The 15,599-nt window shown below is 42.0% G+C and overlaps 2 protein-coding genes across 2 annotated transcripts in view; one reads left to right on the forward strand and one right to left on the reverse strand.

The window, feature by feature from the left end:
* The window catches only part of LOC110045181 (solute carrier family 33 member 2-like), a 2,985-nt gene extending 193 nt beyond the window's left edge, over window positions 1-2,792 (forward strand). Inside the window, exons 1-3 of the mRNA XM_020750779.2 lie at window positions 1-998; window positions 1,543-1,649; window positions 1,999-2,792. The exon at window positions 1-998 is cut by the window's left edge and continues 193 nt beyond it. Of these exons, the coding sequence (XP_020606438.2) occupies window positions 175-998; window positions 1,543-1,649; window positions 1,999-2,267 (1,200 nt within the window). The 5' untranslated portion in view covers window positions 1-174 and the 3' untranslated portion in view covers window positions 2,268-2,792. The remainder of the gene's footprint in view (window positions 999-1,542; window positions 1,650-1,998) is intronic.
* A 59-nt stretch (window positions 2,793-2,851) lies between these two features.
* LOC110045157 (uncharacterized) lies at window positions 2,852-15,564 on the reverse strand. The gene is made up of 9 exons (XM_089276110.1): window positions 15,133-15,564; window positions 14,213-14,416; window positions 13,407-13,574; window positions 12,503-12,631; window positions 10,995-11,200; window positions 9,532-10,265; window positions 7,004-7,158; window positions 5,062-5,404; window positions 2,852-4,321 (listed from the first exon to the last, which is right to left on the reverse strand). The coding sequence occupies exons 1-9, from the start codon at window positions 15,220-15,222 to the stop codon at window positions 3,549-3,551; spliced, it is 2,802 nt and encodes a 933-aa protein (XP_089132236.1). The 5' UTR covers window positions 15,223-15,564; the 3' UTR covers window positions 2,852-3,548.
* Between the last annotated feature and the right edge of the window lie 35 nt (window positions 15,565-15,599).

Genomic DNA, 15,599 nt, shown 5'->3' on the forward strand with positions numbered 1-15,599 from the left:
TTGGGACAAAGAAAAGTTGAAGGGGATCGAGCTAGACCAAACCGCAAGCGGAAACAGCGATCACGAGGACGCTAAAAAATTTTCACCGTAAATCCGGTTTAACGACACGTTGACTTAAAGTAATTTTAAAACAGCATTCAATTGAATCTACTACTGCGAACCGAAATCTGGGCCATGCAAACTCCTTGGATATGGTATCAGCTGTTCCTAGCTTCACAGTACGTCCTGCAAGGTACATTATACGGACTTCAACTGAGATATCTACCGATAATTCTCCGTAAATCCGGCTCTTCGCTGGTAATGGTTGGATCTCTGAATCTTCTGACGTTTCCTTGGCTTCTCAAGTCTTTCTGGGCGCCGATCCTGGATATCTACGGCAACAAAAACGCTTGGCTGTCGCTAAGTTACGCTGGGATTGGTCTTGCTCTGTTACTAGCTAAAGCTGACCATGGAGCTATCTTCATTTCCTCACTTGTGTTACTCAATCTATTTTCCGCGACGATTGATTTAACCCTTGGGAAAATCCTCATTACAAACTTTCATGGAGACGAATTGTCCAAAGCAAGCTCGCTTCAGATCATCGGTTACAAAATTGGCTTTTTGATTGGCGGTGGTATAACGCTGTTGATCGCAGATATATTTTCTTTGAGCAAGGAAATATTTATTTTCCTCGCCTTGTTATATTTCGTGTTATCATTGTTTTATGTTACGCAACGCCCCGTTACACCGGAAACTTGGCCCAAACCGGAAACCTGTCGTTACTCGCTTCCAGGCTGTACGCGGATGAGGGGGTTTGTGTGCACGCCAGGTTTAAAATGGATGATATTTTGCGCGTGTGTGTATAAATTTGCATCACACTCCTCGCAGTCCATATTGACCATGTTCCTGGTCGATAACGGAGAGAGTGTAGGTCGTATCGGTTTCATGTCTGGAATGACTGGGCAGGTCGTTTCTATAGCAGTCGCCTCTGTTTGCGGATTGGTTCTGTCGGCAAAAAGGTATGACAACGGTAAAGAAGCTTCCAACATGACATATATATAAACTACCTGTGTTACGTTCTATGACCTGTTGTATAAACACGATTATTACGTCACGAGAAGACATCCGGGGGAATCTCATCTCGCAGTCCCTCATATCATGGGCCCGTTAGTAGGGACAGTATGACTTCTAATCTTTTTGTCCCTATTAGCGGGCCCATAAGCGATTATGAGACTTGCCCCATATTTTTTTCGCGTTATTTTTTACCTCATCCTTTAAATTAACGGGAACTGGTAACGCCTGCTTTATACTCACAGTGTGAGGAATCACAAAATCCTCGTGTAAACCTTTGCCTGCAGCCGGGCCACGAGTTCGAGCGCGTTTCAATCAATATGGATAGGTGACGAGATCTGATTAGCCTAGAAATTTGTTTTGGCAAATAATGAACTATTGCTCACCCATGATATTTGAACTTCATATGCTTACGTGGAATTGCGCTATGGAGGTCTTAATTTAATACTCTGTTGGTAATCTTCTCATATGTTGTATTTTGTTTATTTTAAGGATGAGTCCCACAGAGCTCCTATTTTTGACGTCTTTTTTGTCTGTTTGTTCAGTTATCCTTCAGCTTTACGTTGTTTGGTGGAATAATACGTCATTTATAGCCTTTGGTAAGTGTTTTGTCTTCCATATAATAATCCATATCCAACCTCACATTAACTGTTAGTCATCCTCAAGTTTCGAATGGGTTGCGGAGGGTTTCCCACAATCTAAAACCCAACACAAACGTATCAGGAAGTTCAATTTTGAAAACAATTTTGTCCTTTGCCTCCCCTCCCCTATTCAATTAATGTTGAGCTTCAAAGCAAAACGTTCTAGGTCTTCCAACCATGGCCAAACTACTTTTGTGCTTGATTGAAGTTGTATCGATTCTTGATTAAAAAAAAAAAGATATTGGTGCGGCTGGTAAATGTTTAATCTTTAAAAATCAACTCACAAGATTTACCGTTTTTTATGCAGTGTACTTGTTCCATAACGTTGTTCACGGGTCCCAGGCTACTCCGGTTTACACGCTCATGTTGCGCTGCTCCCAGAATGCACCGCCGTCCGTCCGCACAGCCTGTTACTCGTTCCTCGGTACGTTAGAAATCCTTGGTAAACAGCTGTCTTTGTTCATGGCAGGAGTCTTGACAGAGAGCTTTGGTTATGTCGCTGCATTAAATATTTCACTAGTAGTTTCTTTTTTTGTAGTTTTCCTAGTTTGGTATTGCCCTAAACATCTTCGATGAAGTTATAAAATTATAAATTTGGAGAGATACGCATACTAAGTTGTGGCAGAGTCACCAAGTTTGTGAGCTGTGTAATCCCGCAACCAAAACTTTGTCTTCTATTGCACAAGGACGCGTCACGTCACACATCCCAAAACAGTTTAACCCCCTCGCGAAACAGAAAGAACATTGTACTCTGTCTTTGAGTTGCGTGACATAGCAAAACACTTAGGCCTAGTTCACACTAGCGACATAACGGCGCAAACATAACGATGTAGACTAAGAGGGGCGTTATGTCGTTATCTCTGCAGTGTGAAAATCTTGGCATTAACGACATGAGCCATTATGTCGTTATGTCGCTTATGTCATTATGTCGTTAGTGTGACCTAGGCCTTAGACAGGCCCAAGGCCTGAGTAAGCTTCCTAGCCATAAAATCTTCTGGTTTCAGACCATTTTATCTTTGCAAAATCGTTAAGTTTTTAGTGTCCGACTACATTAAGTATAGGTAACTGGATGTAAACAAGCGCTACCTGCTATTCGGTTATTTTTAGAAGTACAGTTACGGTAAAGTACTAAGAAAAAGAAATAGACGCTACGAACAATATAGGTCTCAAAATCAACAGTTTATTCTATGGCATTAACATTTATTTACTTGTTACATAATTTAACTTAAAACTAAACAAATTAAAAAAAAAACTGTCTGTTTACATTAACAAGTACCGCTGCAATTACAATAGCAAGTCACTGATATTATGACTTCGCATTAATTAACCCCTATAGCTCAACCAATCATTTTAATACCTTGACTGTACAATACCTGATTAAGGGATGAGCATAATGAGAATCAAGTCCTTATCGATATACTATATTATTAGCTTAAGGCCAAATTCTCCCAGGGTGAACTATGGAAATGAATGAACTACAGTAATACTCATCTCGACTGCAGAGTTAGGAACTCATGGCACGGTATTGCAACCGCGCACTAGGAAGCAAGTGCACGCGTGCGCGTGCGCGTAATTCTACGCAAGTGACACGTTGCACCATATGACTGAGCCCGCGGTTTTAAGCAAGAGGACCTTATAATGCAAAAGATGACGAAATGTGAGTCTGCACTCTGAATGCACAATGACGACTGGAAACATCTCGGATGAGGATTTTCACGTAAGAAATCCCGCCTACTCCTTGACTTGAAAGCAAGCTTCTTTGAAAAGACCTAGGAATGATGGAACTACACCAAAGACGATCTATTCTTTAAGAAAAAATTACTAACTAAATTATGAAATACCAATATCGCATTCCTTTTAGGGCGCGCTCTTACGCCGGAAATGACCAGTCTCCTTTTTACGGCGAGCAATGCGGCTAGCGGCTTTCTTGATTGATTCATTGTGTTCTCGATGCTGATTGGGTAGCTCGTAGAACGAGTAAGTAAAAGCACTCGAGACCGGAAGTCTATGAATAAAGTTTAAATCCTCCAGTGACACGAGGGGCTTACTTTTCTCTTGGATTGTCCGTTTAGAGAGCAGTTTAGGTTTTTCCCGCGCTTGAGTAGGAGACGTTGTACCAGTCGTTTGAGTTATCTCAGCTTCTACTGGAGGAGCTTCCAGTGCCGGAACTTGATCCACATTTTCAGAATAATTTTGTGAATTTTCTTGTTGTTCCTGGCGGACTCGAGGCAGAAACTCTGTTTGCAAGAACTCTTTTTCTGTTTCTTCTTTCTTTTTCTGCGAAGATTCCTTTACAGAAGCAGGACGAACAACTACAGATCGCTTTATCACAAGTGTTGAGTCACAGGGTGAAGGAATATTAGCATCAATCAAAGAGACACGCGCTTGGCTCAGCCTCTGTTTCGACCCATACGTCATGTTAGTGTCAGCAAATGATGCCGTCGCTTGACCCATGTCGTCAATCACTTTGCTGTGGTAGTACTTCCCAGGCCTCTTGACTCCGTCTCCCTTTTCTTTCAGTTTACTTTGGCGGCGTGCTCTGTTAGGCCTGGCAAAGGATTGACCGTCTTCTAAGTCACAAATACTTTCATCGTTACCAAGGAAACCGTAAGACAACTGGTCCTCTAAATCTGTAAAGCACAAGGCTGTTCAGTACCTTAGCTTAATCGAACTTAGTAAGCGCCCAGTTTATTGAGTAAAATGAACAAAAAGTCGCAGCCCGTGGGGAGTCCTTTAACAGAGGACAGGGGAGAGGCGTTTCTGACCGTTCAGCCAGTCTCTCAATTCACCAGCGCAGTCTCATATAAAAAACAAAAACATACAAACGTACTGTAAATTCTTCAGTAGGAATTATACATTTGCCCATTAAAAGCGTAAATTCTCTCTCATTACGTTATATTTTGGAAACTGGTTTATCTGGAGGATAGAAAAATTCAAACAGCACGCCTGGCAATTGCCATCTCGACGAACTATTTCAAGTACTGAGTCCAAGGGAAGGTAAGTCAGCTCGTTTTTATTTTATGGTTCGTTAACTAAATTTAAGTGTCGAAAAGGAATTGGTTTTGCATTTACTACGTTACACGATTGGCTAAAAAAAGCTCGCGACAATTTTTCATCCAATCAGAAGTAAAACCAAAACCACTCGTGACTCGTTCGCCTCATGTAATATTACTTCGAGTTTTGATTGGTTCACTGGATTGCCTGTGTCTTTTGTGATTGGTTAGGGCGATTACTTTGGTTCCGACGCCAGAAAAGTGGGTTGTTTTAATCTGATCTTACACTCAGAAGCTTAATTCAGTCCAGGAGGCTGAGGTCAAGGGGTTACTGAGTCTAAGTTAATAATAAGCTATATGTATTAAACAGTACTCACTCGAGAAAGACACATCCTTTCGGGCACCAGCACTACCCGCTGTCCTACTGTACTTGCGAAACATGGAGGATTGCGAGTCTGTCACGTGCCCTCCACGTGCCAATTCAGACATGTACGATGCACCCGAATCCGACACACGAGCGCGACTGGAACCCACTCTAGACATGAGCCCCCCTCGCCCCCAGGTTTCTTCATCAGAATCGCCATCGTAGCCAAAAAACGACGAGCTGTTACTGGGTGCGGTCATGGGATGTCGCCCCAGTCTCTGGAAGGGAGTGTCAGGTTGCCCTGATCTGTTTTTCACAGCTTTGTTTATTTGTCGAGAACGTCGACGACTTTGTGACTAGAATAGAAAAAGCTCATAGTTGGTTGTCTTACATAGCATGATTATTAGTTATGTTATGGTTTTCTATGGAACAGGGGGGATTTTTCCGTGTCCATTTTATCTACACGAGGAGGTTTAATACTAGTTCTTTCCAAAAATGATACAAATACCATGCCAATGCTTTGGCACTCTTCCATTCCTCGTTTCCGACTATTTTCCAAAAACTTAACTTGATGAACATGTCCACAGAGAGCGGAAGATTGCTGAGGAAATCTGAAGAATCCCAAGGGAGAACTGAAGATGCTTTAACCGTTATAGATCCCGAATACTATCGGTTATTAGTATCACCCAACTGGTGGACTAATGCAAATCCTGCATTTTGATTGGCTACGCTACTAGGGGACTATTACTAATGGTCCTAGAGTAGCGAAATTGGCGCCATCGAGCGTGACGTTTTCTTTCGTTTTATTCCCAAATAAATATTTCTTCAACTTACATTTGCTAACTTTATTATTTACCTTTTCTGTCCGACTAGTTGGGTGATACTAAAACAATGAGACCCTTCGCCCTCAAGGGCCACGGGTCAATAGCCCATTCGGCTTCGCCTCACGGGCTATTGACCCGTAGCCCTTGCGGGCTACGGGTCTAATTGTTAAATATTGGACAGTCAAACTTGTCTTAGTTTTGGTGAGAAATGATATTTTGGTTTTCATTACCATGGGATACTAACTACTTATTAACCGAGAGTGAGGTCTTTACGGGAAAATCTCATACCGAGACCATGCTCTATTGATAGCGAGGTCAATATGGCAAGGTCGAGGTTTAGGATTTAATTTTCCGTAAAGACCGAACGGTCGAGGTTAATAAACTGTGTATTATATGGCTTTTTGCTCTGTCTTTGCAAGCCCGTAATCGGCTCGTGGGCAACACGGGAGAATAATGCCCCTCAGTTAGCCAATCAGAACGCGTATCAGATCGGCTACAAACACAATTAAAAGACAAATAATAAAAGACCGTAAATTCGTTACAATATCCTTCAACATCGCTAACAAATAATAAGGCTTATGTATCTTGCTGCTTCTAAATTTAGCAATATCTACATGGGATAAAGAATTCGCGTGTTGTCTAGATCTCCTCGCCTAGGAATCTGGACAGCAATATCCCGGATGACAAGAAGTTCCCGTACCGGAAACGCGGAGCTGAAAACGTCAAAAGCTATACATAAAATCATTTATTTCCTGAAAAATATATCATGTAGATGTTGTAAAACACAGTCCAGTGATTGCAGGTAAAGGTAAGTAAAGTCTGCATACGAGCAAAGTGGTCCATCAGGCCAGACCTTATCCCAGTTTCTCTAGCATGAAGTGACTAGAAGTATTTCTACTTCCCCCTGGACGGGATGCCAGTCCATCACAGGGTTACCACAAGCATTAAATTTGCCGGTACCCAATTATACACCTGAGTGGAGAGAGTCATTGTGAGAGTGAGATGTCTTGCCCAAGAACACACAACATTGTCCCCGGTTAGGGCTCGAACCCGGACTGCTCGATCAGGAGTCGAGCGCATGAGGCCACCGCTCACAAGTACAATTGTAAAGCGTTTCCACAAATCACTTACTTCTTTGTAAGCCAGGACATCACTGGGTGATCTTGATGCAGACAATTCCTCCTCATCTGAATCCATAATGAAACTGCTGGACATTTGAGATGCGCTCCGTCCGCGGGCTGATGTATCTCTGTGACGTCCTTCTGTGTAACCTGGCCTTCTCCCAGCTACAGAAAAGCAAATGAAACTTCAACGAAAACAAAGGTTGCTTTTACTTGACTTCTAAAACTCATTAACGATTCATCAAGTTAAACCAAAGAAAATCACAACCGTGAAGGAGGTTTGGATATCCAGTCTTAATTAACATAGATTTTGACGATTTTAATTCTCCGGTTACCTCTTAGTTTTTGTTTCGATTGACAAGATATATCAAACACTCGAGACCGTGTTTTATCGGCTATCCAAACACTTCGAATTTCGTCAAAAAATACTCCGCTCCGCGTCGTATTTTCAACTCTCTTCTCGTTGTTTGGATATCCCGATGAAACACTGTCTCTCGTGTTTGATATATGAGTTCACTACACTGCAATACACCACACTGCGTCACATAATTTTCGTGGTAGCCCTCAACATGAATCTGTTACTTGCTTAAGGGCCCATTAACCGATCTTTTCGAGCCGTTGCTGGGGAAAATTTATTCTCATATAACCTCGTCATTTTTAGTTACTTCAGAGTTATTTCATGTGTTTTAACTTTTTCATGATCAGTAACACTAGTGATGACGTCATCAGGTCACGCCCATGGTCATGTGACTAATACAGAAAAAATGCAAAGGCTCCCAGGCAAATTACTTTCTCGGGATTTTTTTCATTGATTTAATATTTTAATTTAAATCCTCTTTACGCTATGCATCGATTTTGTTTCATTTCTAAAAGGTCAGATTTTGAAAGCATTTCAAAATATTGAAAAATTCGTAATTTTCTGAAAAAAGCATGATTTCGAAAAAGAAATGCATAGCTATGTTGCCATCATTGGCTTTAATCGAAATTCGTCGAAAAAGGCTGGATTTAATGAAAAACCGCGTTTCCTTTAGCATTTAAAGAAACCGGAAGTGCGCCCGACATATATTGGAAGTTATCCTATCAGCGCGTGCGCAATTTACATTAGCAGCGCATTTCGGTAAGATCAAACAAAGCCACACGGAGTTAGTTTTCCTCTTTCGATTGCTCTTGTTTTTCTGTCTTTCTCCTATTTTGTCTTTGCTTGTACTTTTTTTACTTTGCATTTTGCGAAACACAAAGAAAAACATCTAAAATGTAAGCGAATTTGCCAGTTTTTGAGTTGTTTTTATTTTCCGTGCTCAGGCTGACGTAAGTGACTGGAAGTGAAAGTTTACCTCCCTAGCAACGCGCGCGAGCGCGCGCATGAATCGGTTAATGGGCCCTTAACCCTTTGAATACCAAACTTTCGCCAAAAAATACCGTTTTAAACCGTTTAGTCAGGTTTTTTTTAGCTGCCATGACGCTGAATAAGCCTAAGTTTTGCTAAGAAAGCTTTTTTTTTACTAAAAGGAGAGATTTTTCGAGGATTAGGTACAAAATTGAGCAATATTTCAATTCCGGGCATGCGCATAAGCCCAATTTTTTTTTTTGCCATTAACCGTTCTCAATTTTGTTTGTTGCCCTTTTCCTTTCTGTTTTTCTCGGCCCTTTTACACTGGCTACCATTTGCGTCGCATGTTCTTTCTGGCTGCTGTGAAAACTTGGATGTTAATTACGGGCGAAGCCTAGAAATGGACCTTGATCAATTGTACGCGTAGTGGACCATTTTACCACCGTTTTTGCACCCAAACTGATAACGTTGTTTTTCGATTTGCGACGTCGGAATGTCGTCGATATCTAAACCTGACCATTGTACCGAAAGGCCTAGCCTGGTACTACTATCTGCTTATCAAGAATATCTGATGACATTTAAATTGATGACGTCACAAGTGGTACAAAGAGCACGACTATTGATTACGCATATATGCGTACTTGGTATTCAAGGGGTTAAGGAAGGGTGATTTTCATAGAAGGGGGTGGAGGATTTAAGAACCTAAGGAAAATTCTTAAGAGAAAGAACCAATAACCAACTGAATCATGAGCTGCCACACAGTCTCGTTTGTGAGGTGTAAAGCAACAAGAAAACTGGTGAGCCAAGTGTTCCGTATGACGAGAACAGACGGAACGAGAACGGGCGGAGTGCCTACTGAGATGCTTCTGCCGATCAGACGTTCTTTTTGGGGGGGAAAAGAACGCCTGATCTCAGGTTACCGCGGCCTTTATTCTCGTTCTGTGCCTCGGTAAGGACGCTGACCACCAGCGCTGAGTTGTTGGTGTGAAGGACACAAGTTTCATACCTGTAAAAACTGGGAGACGCTGGGGTCTTTCGTTTTTGAGACCATCTTAGGTCAATACATATTGTTTGGACAGATAATAGCCTGTGTTACAGCCGCCCTCTACGAAAGAAAAAAATTCGGAGAGAGCGTGTGTATGTTGCCGTTGGTAATCGTGCTCTTTGCATAAATTATCTTGTAGCGACTGATATAAAGTAGAACTTACCAGTTTCTTGATCGCTGATGTCCTCCATGCTTTCTCCGCTTCCACGTACTTTTCGTGGCCTGCCCTGAGAAGCTCTTCTCTTCCTGTTTCTTTTCGCCGTAGAGTTCCTTCTGTTATTAGACAAGTCGCCATTTCCTGCATCCTCGTCATCTGTTTCTTGGTCAGTATCTCCCTCATCTACCTCTGCATCATGTCCTGCTGTTTTCTTCTTATTAGCTAATGCTCTCATTTGTCTTCTCTTCCTTCGTCTTTGCAATCGAAGCATTGATAACAACTTTAGCCTGATTTTCTCTGGAAGATCTTTCACAGTCACGTTATCCAGCATTGACAAATCCAATCTTGATATCACGGAAGTTTTTTGATCCGGGTCTTCTTCACCAATTCCATTGATATCTATGTTTATATTCACACGAGCGAAATTGTTGTATTGTTCTTCGTCAAAACCGAGCGCATTAGAAACTCTTCTGATATATTCCTTATCTGTCATATTTTCTTCGGTGCGAAAAACTTTCAACGCTTCCATCTTTGTCCCGGAGTCGATGACACCAAGGCTCAACTCCTCAAGGACAACATCATCTGATGTCAGATAGTCATGTAACGCCCCTTCTGGCAGCGACGCCGTTCCTCCACGGTCTGGATTGGACGAATGAGAAGTGTTTTCGTCGGATTCGTTTTCGTCGATTTGGTCGAGTACTGTCCCGCTTCCAGATACTATGAAACCTTCTTTGATGTCCCTTTGAAGCAGAGCAAAATTGTACAGTAGTAAGACAAATTGAATGATTTTTACGAAGCTGATCATTAGTCTTTCCCTATCACTTTGCGTCACGCTTCTAAACAGTCACGTAACGCTTTTTCATTTTGTCATGTGGCTTCTCTTGTTACGTGACAGCAGCACATTCACAGAAGCTACGCACCTCTCAGATCAGGATCTGCTCAGTATTCAGGATTCCCTCCCTGTTTCACGCAGCTCTATTGTTGTAAGGGCTTGGTTAATTGTTTCTATTGTTTTCTCATTCAATCCTGTTAAGCCTTCTGAGAGGTGCGTGGCGCCTCCACATTCAACCTTGCTCCAGAAACAGGAGCATGGCATGAGATAGCATTATTTCTGGTGACAGTTTACGATCAGTAGCATCGTGAGACAAGTAGAGGAGGCTAGGTATAATGTGAAATGTGAAAATACGTGACATGTGATGTCAGAAGACAATCAGAAAACTTCACTAAATCATGTACGAAAAAAAGTCAATTTGTATAAAAAGAACAGATCAGGTCGGATTGCAGGTAGTCTGTCCGAAGACAATTCCTTTTTTTTTTGTAACGAGTTATTTTTGTGGGCTCGGGGCCACCCCGTTGCGTCCGATCTCGGCGAACTCAAGACAATATAGAGGGTCTGTGGACAAACTAGATTGCCGGTCATACTCGTAAGGATAAGGGTTTCTAACAAACTAAAAACCGTGTCTACAAACCCAAGTCTCCTCTTCGTCTTCTTTTTCCGGTAGTCTTTACGAGGCTTTCTTCCCCTGGCCATATGTATCGCGGGCCCGCGAGTTGGTTGTCGTTTAAACTGACAGTCTTCAGGTACGGTCCCAAATTCTAACCAGTGGTCTTTACAGCGAGGGCAGTGGAACAGAGGCGTACATACTACCCCTGCCATGTAGTCTGTTGTTTTTAACTAGAACAAATGAATCTGAAGCTAATATCTGGAGGCAAATATTAATCAAAGATCTGGTCCCAGCAGGGGTTTCATTAGAGGCCGAGCACCGGGAAAATCGACCTGCTGTGAGGGGGATTTTGCCCACCTGGTTTGACCATCTAGAGGAAAGTTTTTCTTATAGAGGAGTTCAGTTCAACAAGTTTTGTCTGCCTGTGAAAACCAGTTGCCCTCCTACTGAAAACATAAATGAAACCGCTGGGCCCAGTACAGATCGTCTACTCGAAGGTTTGTATGTGTCATAAGGATCCCTTAGAGTCCTCAGTTACGTGTCGCAAACACCCCTGGGATATCGCGTCGTGGAGACCTCTGGGGTCCGCATTTGTTATAAAAAGCGATTCTTGGGAGACCATTATGGTCAAATGGATCATCGTTTGGGAGCAGACTCTCTTAAATCCAAGCGAGTGAGCAGCACTAAACTTAGATACGGGAACCTGCTTGCAAGCCACACACTAACAATGGTGAAGAAGAATCTGACCGCAAGTTAGCTAACACTGGAAATGGACTATTGCCAATACTAACAAGAGAAGCTGTAGATTCGGCAACCCTTTCCAATTCGCACACTGCAATCGACAGTTGCCGTGTAAACAGAAAACACAGACAAGAAATATAACATGACGTTACGGCTGCGTTAGCCTTATACAAAGTCGCTGGTAGGAGACAAGCGATTCATACCGCTGGTCAAATAAATAGAGCCCGCTTTTCACCTGCGTAATATTATTAATTAGCTCTTATTAACCGAACAGGAGATCTGTATGGGAGAATATTGACCAAGACAGAAAGCAGTGAGGTGTATACACACGACCGAGGTCAAGACTCTCCCATACAGACCGACTAAGCTCGGTTAATAAGATGTTTATCATATGGCAAACAAGAAAAATTTACTGTAACTGGTTTGTACTAACTGACATTTTGCTTGCGAACGGCAAGTTCGTACTGTTTTAGTTTGCAACTTCTTCACCGTAAAATGTAACCGGTCTAGATGCTGGTCTAGATCGGAAAATCTAGACCGCGGTAAATATATCAATTTCAGCCAATAAATTCGTGAATTCGGTAATTCCCAGTCCTTGTTAGACACTGAGCCATATAATAAAGTGGCGTAATAAAAAATAGGTACGCAATACGTACATGTGTCCGCTAGTTGTTGATTATTGTGCGTTGAATCTATTCTGTTAAAAAAAGTTACAATGTGGGTTATGGAGGTCGGACAGGTGTGGGGAAAGGGTTCTTTCCATTATGATTAAAAGACAGTTTATTACTGACCTCGACATAGATACCCATCTTGCGAATGAACAGAACACGATTGAGCCCGTCATCTTCAAAATCCTGCACGAAAAGCTCGTCTTCCTCAAACAGTTTGTCAATGAGTGGTTCAAGGTTGGATCTCATCACCTGTTAAACAAACAATTAATGACGAGACATTGCAGCTAAAGGATTGATTTTATAATAATTGCATTTATTATTGTCAAAAACACAAATTGACGTCAGTTTTTCATGTGTCTGTCTTGCTATTGACAATGAACTTTGTCATAACATTGTCAAAGTAGTCGTGGATCTACAGCAACTTTGACGATGTTAAGACGAAATTAATGATCGATAACAGGACAGACGCGTGAAAAACTGATATCAATTTGTTAACTGTCAGACAGTAGCGTATCAGATGCTGTTTGGTAAAGGTACATAAGCCCATAGCTCGTGAATCTTTTTGTGAATTCTCATTTTCAGACGTTTCCTTTGGAGGGGATATCGTTCTCCCCCGAAGAGTGAGATTACTTAATTGAAGCCGAAACTGGGAACAATTGAAGATATTCCCACCTTTACTACACGGTTCCCTCTTACTGTAATGAAAAGTTCATTTTGTTACTGCAGGTTTCTCGACCGTTTAGAAAAAGAAGTTTGCCAGGTACTACAAAATCCTTAGTTGCTGCAACTTCAAGAAAACCCAAAGCCTTTTCCAGTATTCACCTTTTTTCTCCAGAAGATTTATAAGTGTCTTTCATATTTCTAGCCACGTTTCAATGTAACAGCATTTAAAACAAATGTAATGACGAAAATGGCTTTCAAATACTGCTCACTAGAAGTGTAGCCCGCTGACGTATTGCAGGCTTTCGCGACATTTCGCAGACCTGCGCACGCAAGTTACAAGTACTAATAGTGAAGTCTGTACCTCTTCTGGGACCTTTTCAGCGACCTGTTCACTAGTGTCCAGGCCAATATCGGTCTGTGACTTCTTTTGAGACTCGCCCTCAACCAGAAAGTCAAGCGGTTCAGGGATATCAGGGTTTGTTGAACAACTACCACGACGACTACCTAGAACACTGGGTAACACCGGCAGCTGAAGAGAAAATAAAATGGAACTTCTAGGTAGAAAATCAGTGTCATAATCTATCTCTAAGGACATTTTCATACAAAAAACAGTCATTAGGACGCAAAAGCATAGCACTGTCCATCCGATGTGAGGCGAGGTCTTCGTAAGCCTGGGTACTGCATAAATCACAATAAATCTCACAATCTTCACCCGAATTGCTAAGTTGGTTGGGTTTTTTTTTCCTATATTTTTGAGTTCATAATCCCATAATGCCCCGGAAACAGTCCACCAATCACGTGGTGTGCGCTCGGCCCAGGCTCTGCGTCCGCTCGATTGCTGAGTGAGTCAGCCAATCACTGTGCCTTTTCCTCAGTCAACAACTGCAAAACTAAGGTGCGGTATTAGGACAGCTGAGAATTTTTTAAGACAGGAAAGCCTTGCAAACAATGATAGATAGATGCGAGAGACGCGGGATCGAATCCTGTTCGGGACACCAAGTTTTTCTTTCATTTCAGAGACGTGTGTCGAAAGCCTCCTATAATTTGTTTACATCTATCTAACATTGGTATTGGGGCAGTTTCTAATCGATCTTGGATCGATGGGGTAAATCACCCGCTCCTTACAGAACAAAACAGGCGGCGTTTCGGTCACTAGCTTCTACTTACAGTGACCTCTGTGACGTCAACAGGCTCCAGAGAAGACGTCAGAATTCTGCCCTCTGTTCCAGGACCACTCGGTGTGCCCTCAACGTCCACCATTGGAAAAGAAACATTTTTGTCTTTCTCCAAACCAACGCAGAGAAAATCAAGTTTCTCGTCAACCTGCTCTTGAACTAACGTTTTAGGGAACACCTTACCAACCTGGGAAATCTAAATATATGTTTATAACACATTATCAACCCCATCCAGTCTCTCCCAAAGGTAAGGTAAGGTAGAGTCTGTGTCGGATCGAGTGGTCCATGCCACCGCTGCAGCATTAAGTGACTAGGAATATTTCTACCTCCCCTCCCCCCTCCATGAGATGCTAGTCCAACGCAGGGTTACCCCCAGCATTAAATTCTTTCAAGAGCCGGAAATTATGTACCTCATCATGTTTTTCGGAAAATGTGCTCGTTGAGTTTACTCAGTTTGTTTTTTATAACAAGCGTTTTAGCTAAAAGTATTGAAGAGTAAGATTTTTTTGTCCCCTCAGTAGCAAAATCTGGAATGATGGATTGTGCTATAGCGTATTCAAAGTACAGGGCACCTTTATATACTATGAAGACGATATCGGAAACATAAGATCCTTCTTGTCTGATTCCAATAAAATAAAATATAAAGCAGTTGTGTGCCACGGCTAGAGCCCAAGTCTTGAAACATTCAGCCTACACTTTCCTAGTTTATTATTTGAAATCCATCTCCTGGTGTAATACGCTTGTTTCATTTCTAGTTCGTTGCTTCTCTGTATAGTATTGACAGATTCTCTAATTTGACAGGTTTGTACATCACACACACAAAAACAAGAACAAAAAGAAAGTTTAGATATCACAAAAATGTTTCAGTATACCATAGCTCCTTAACAATAACGGTAGTTCAATAGTTCTTACCTTTTTTCTCCTGTCTGATGCAAGACGAGGCAGAATCTCCGTGGCGGTGGATCCTCTGGATTCTTTGAGGCGTGGTAATGATGTTATCATGGTAAAACACTTGATGTTTCACTTAGGTTTTTCACTTAATAATGGAAAGAAATTGTGGTTCTCTGCGATCCTGTTTGTTTTCATTCCTTTATGACGTTCAGTTACACTGCGCGCGCCGAGAAAGAATTCACGCAAGAACATTAGCCAACCGGAAAAAAGGAAAATGCAGCTTGCATTCGGACGCATTTCGCGCGCACCGCGAAAGAAGAACTCCCGCGAGAGAATTCCCTGTTTCAATATATTACGCGCGCCTTGAAAGCTTTCAAAGCACAAAGAAGAGGTTTCCAACAGCTTGGCTGATGCCTCACGTAAACTTTTATATTTCTTTTTATAAATGCGGGCTTTATGTCTCCCAATCTTCGTCATCATGCGCGCAC

Source organism: Orbicella faveolata, unplaced genomic scaffold (genome assembly GCF_042242905.1).
Source record: "Orbicella faveolata isolate gen_17 unplaced genomic scaffold, um_ofav_v1 contig_4, whole genome shotgun sequence".
NCBI classification, from domain to species: domain Eukaryota; kingdom Metazoa; phylum Cnidaria; class Anthozoa; order Scleractinia; family Merulinidae; genus Orbicella; species Orbicella faveolata.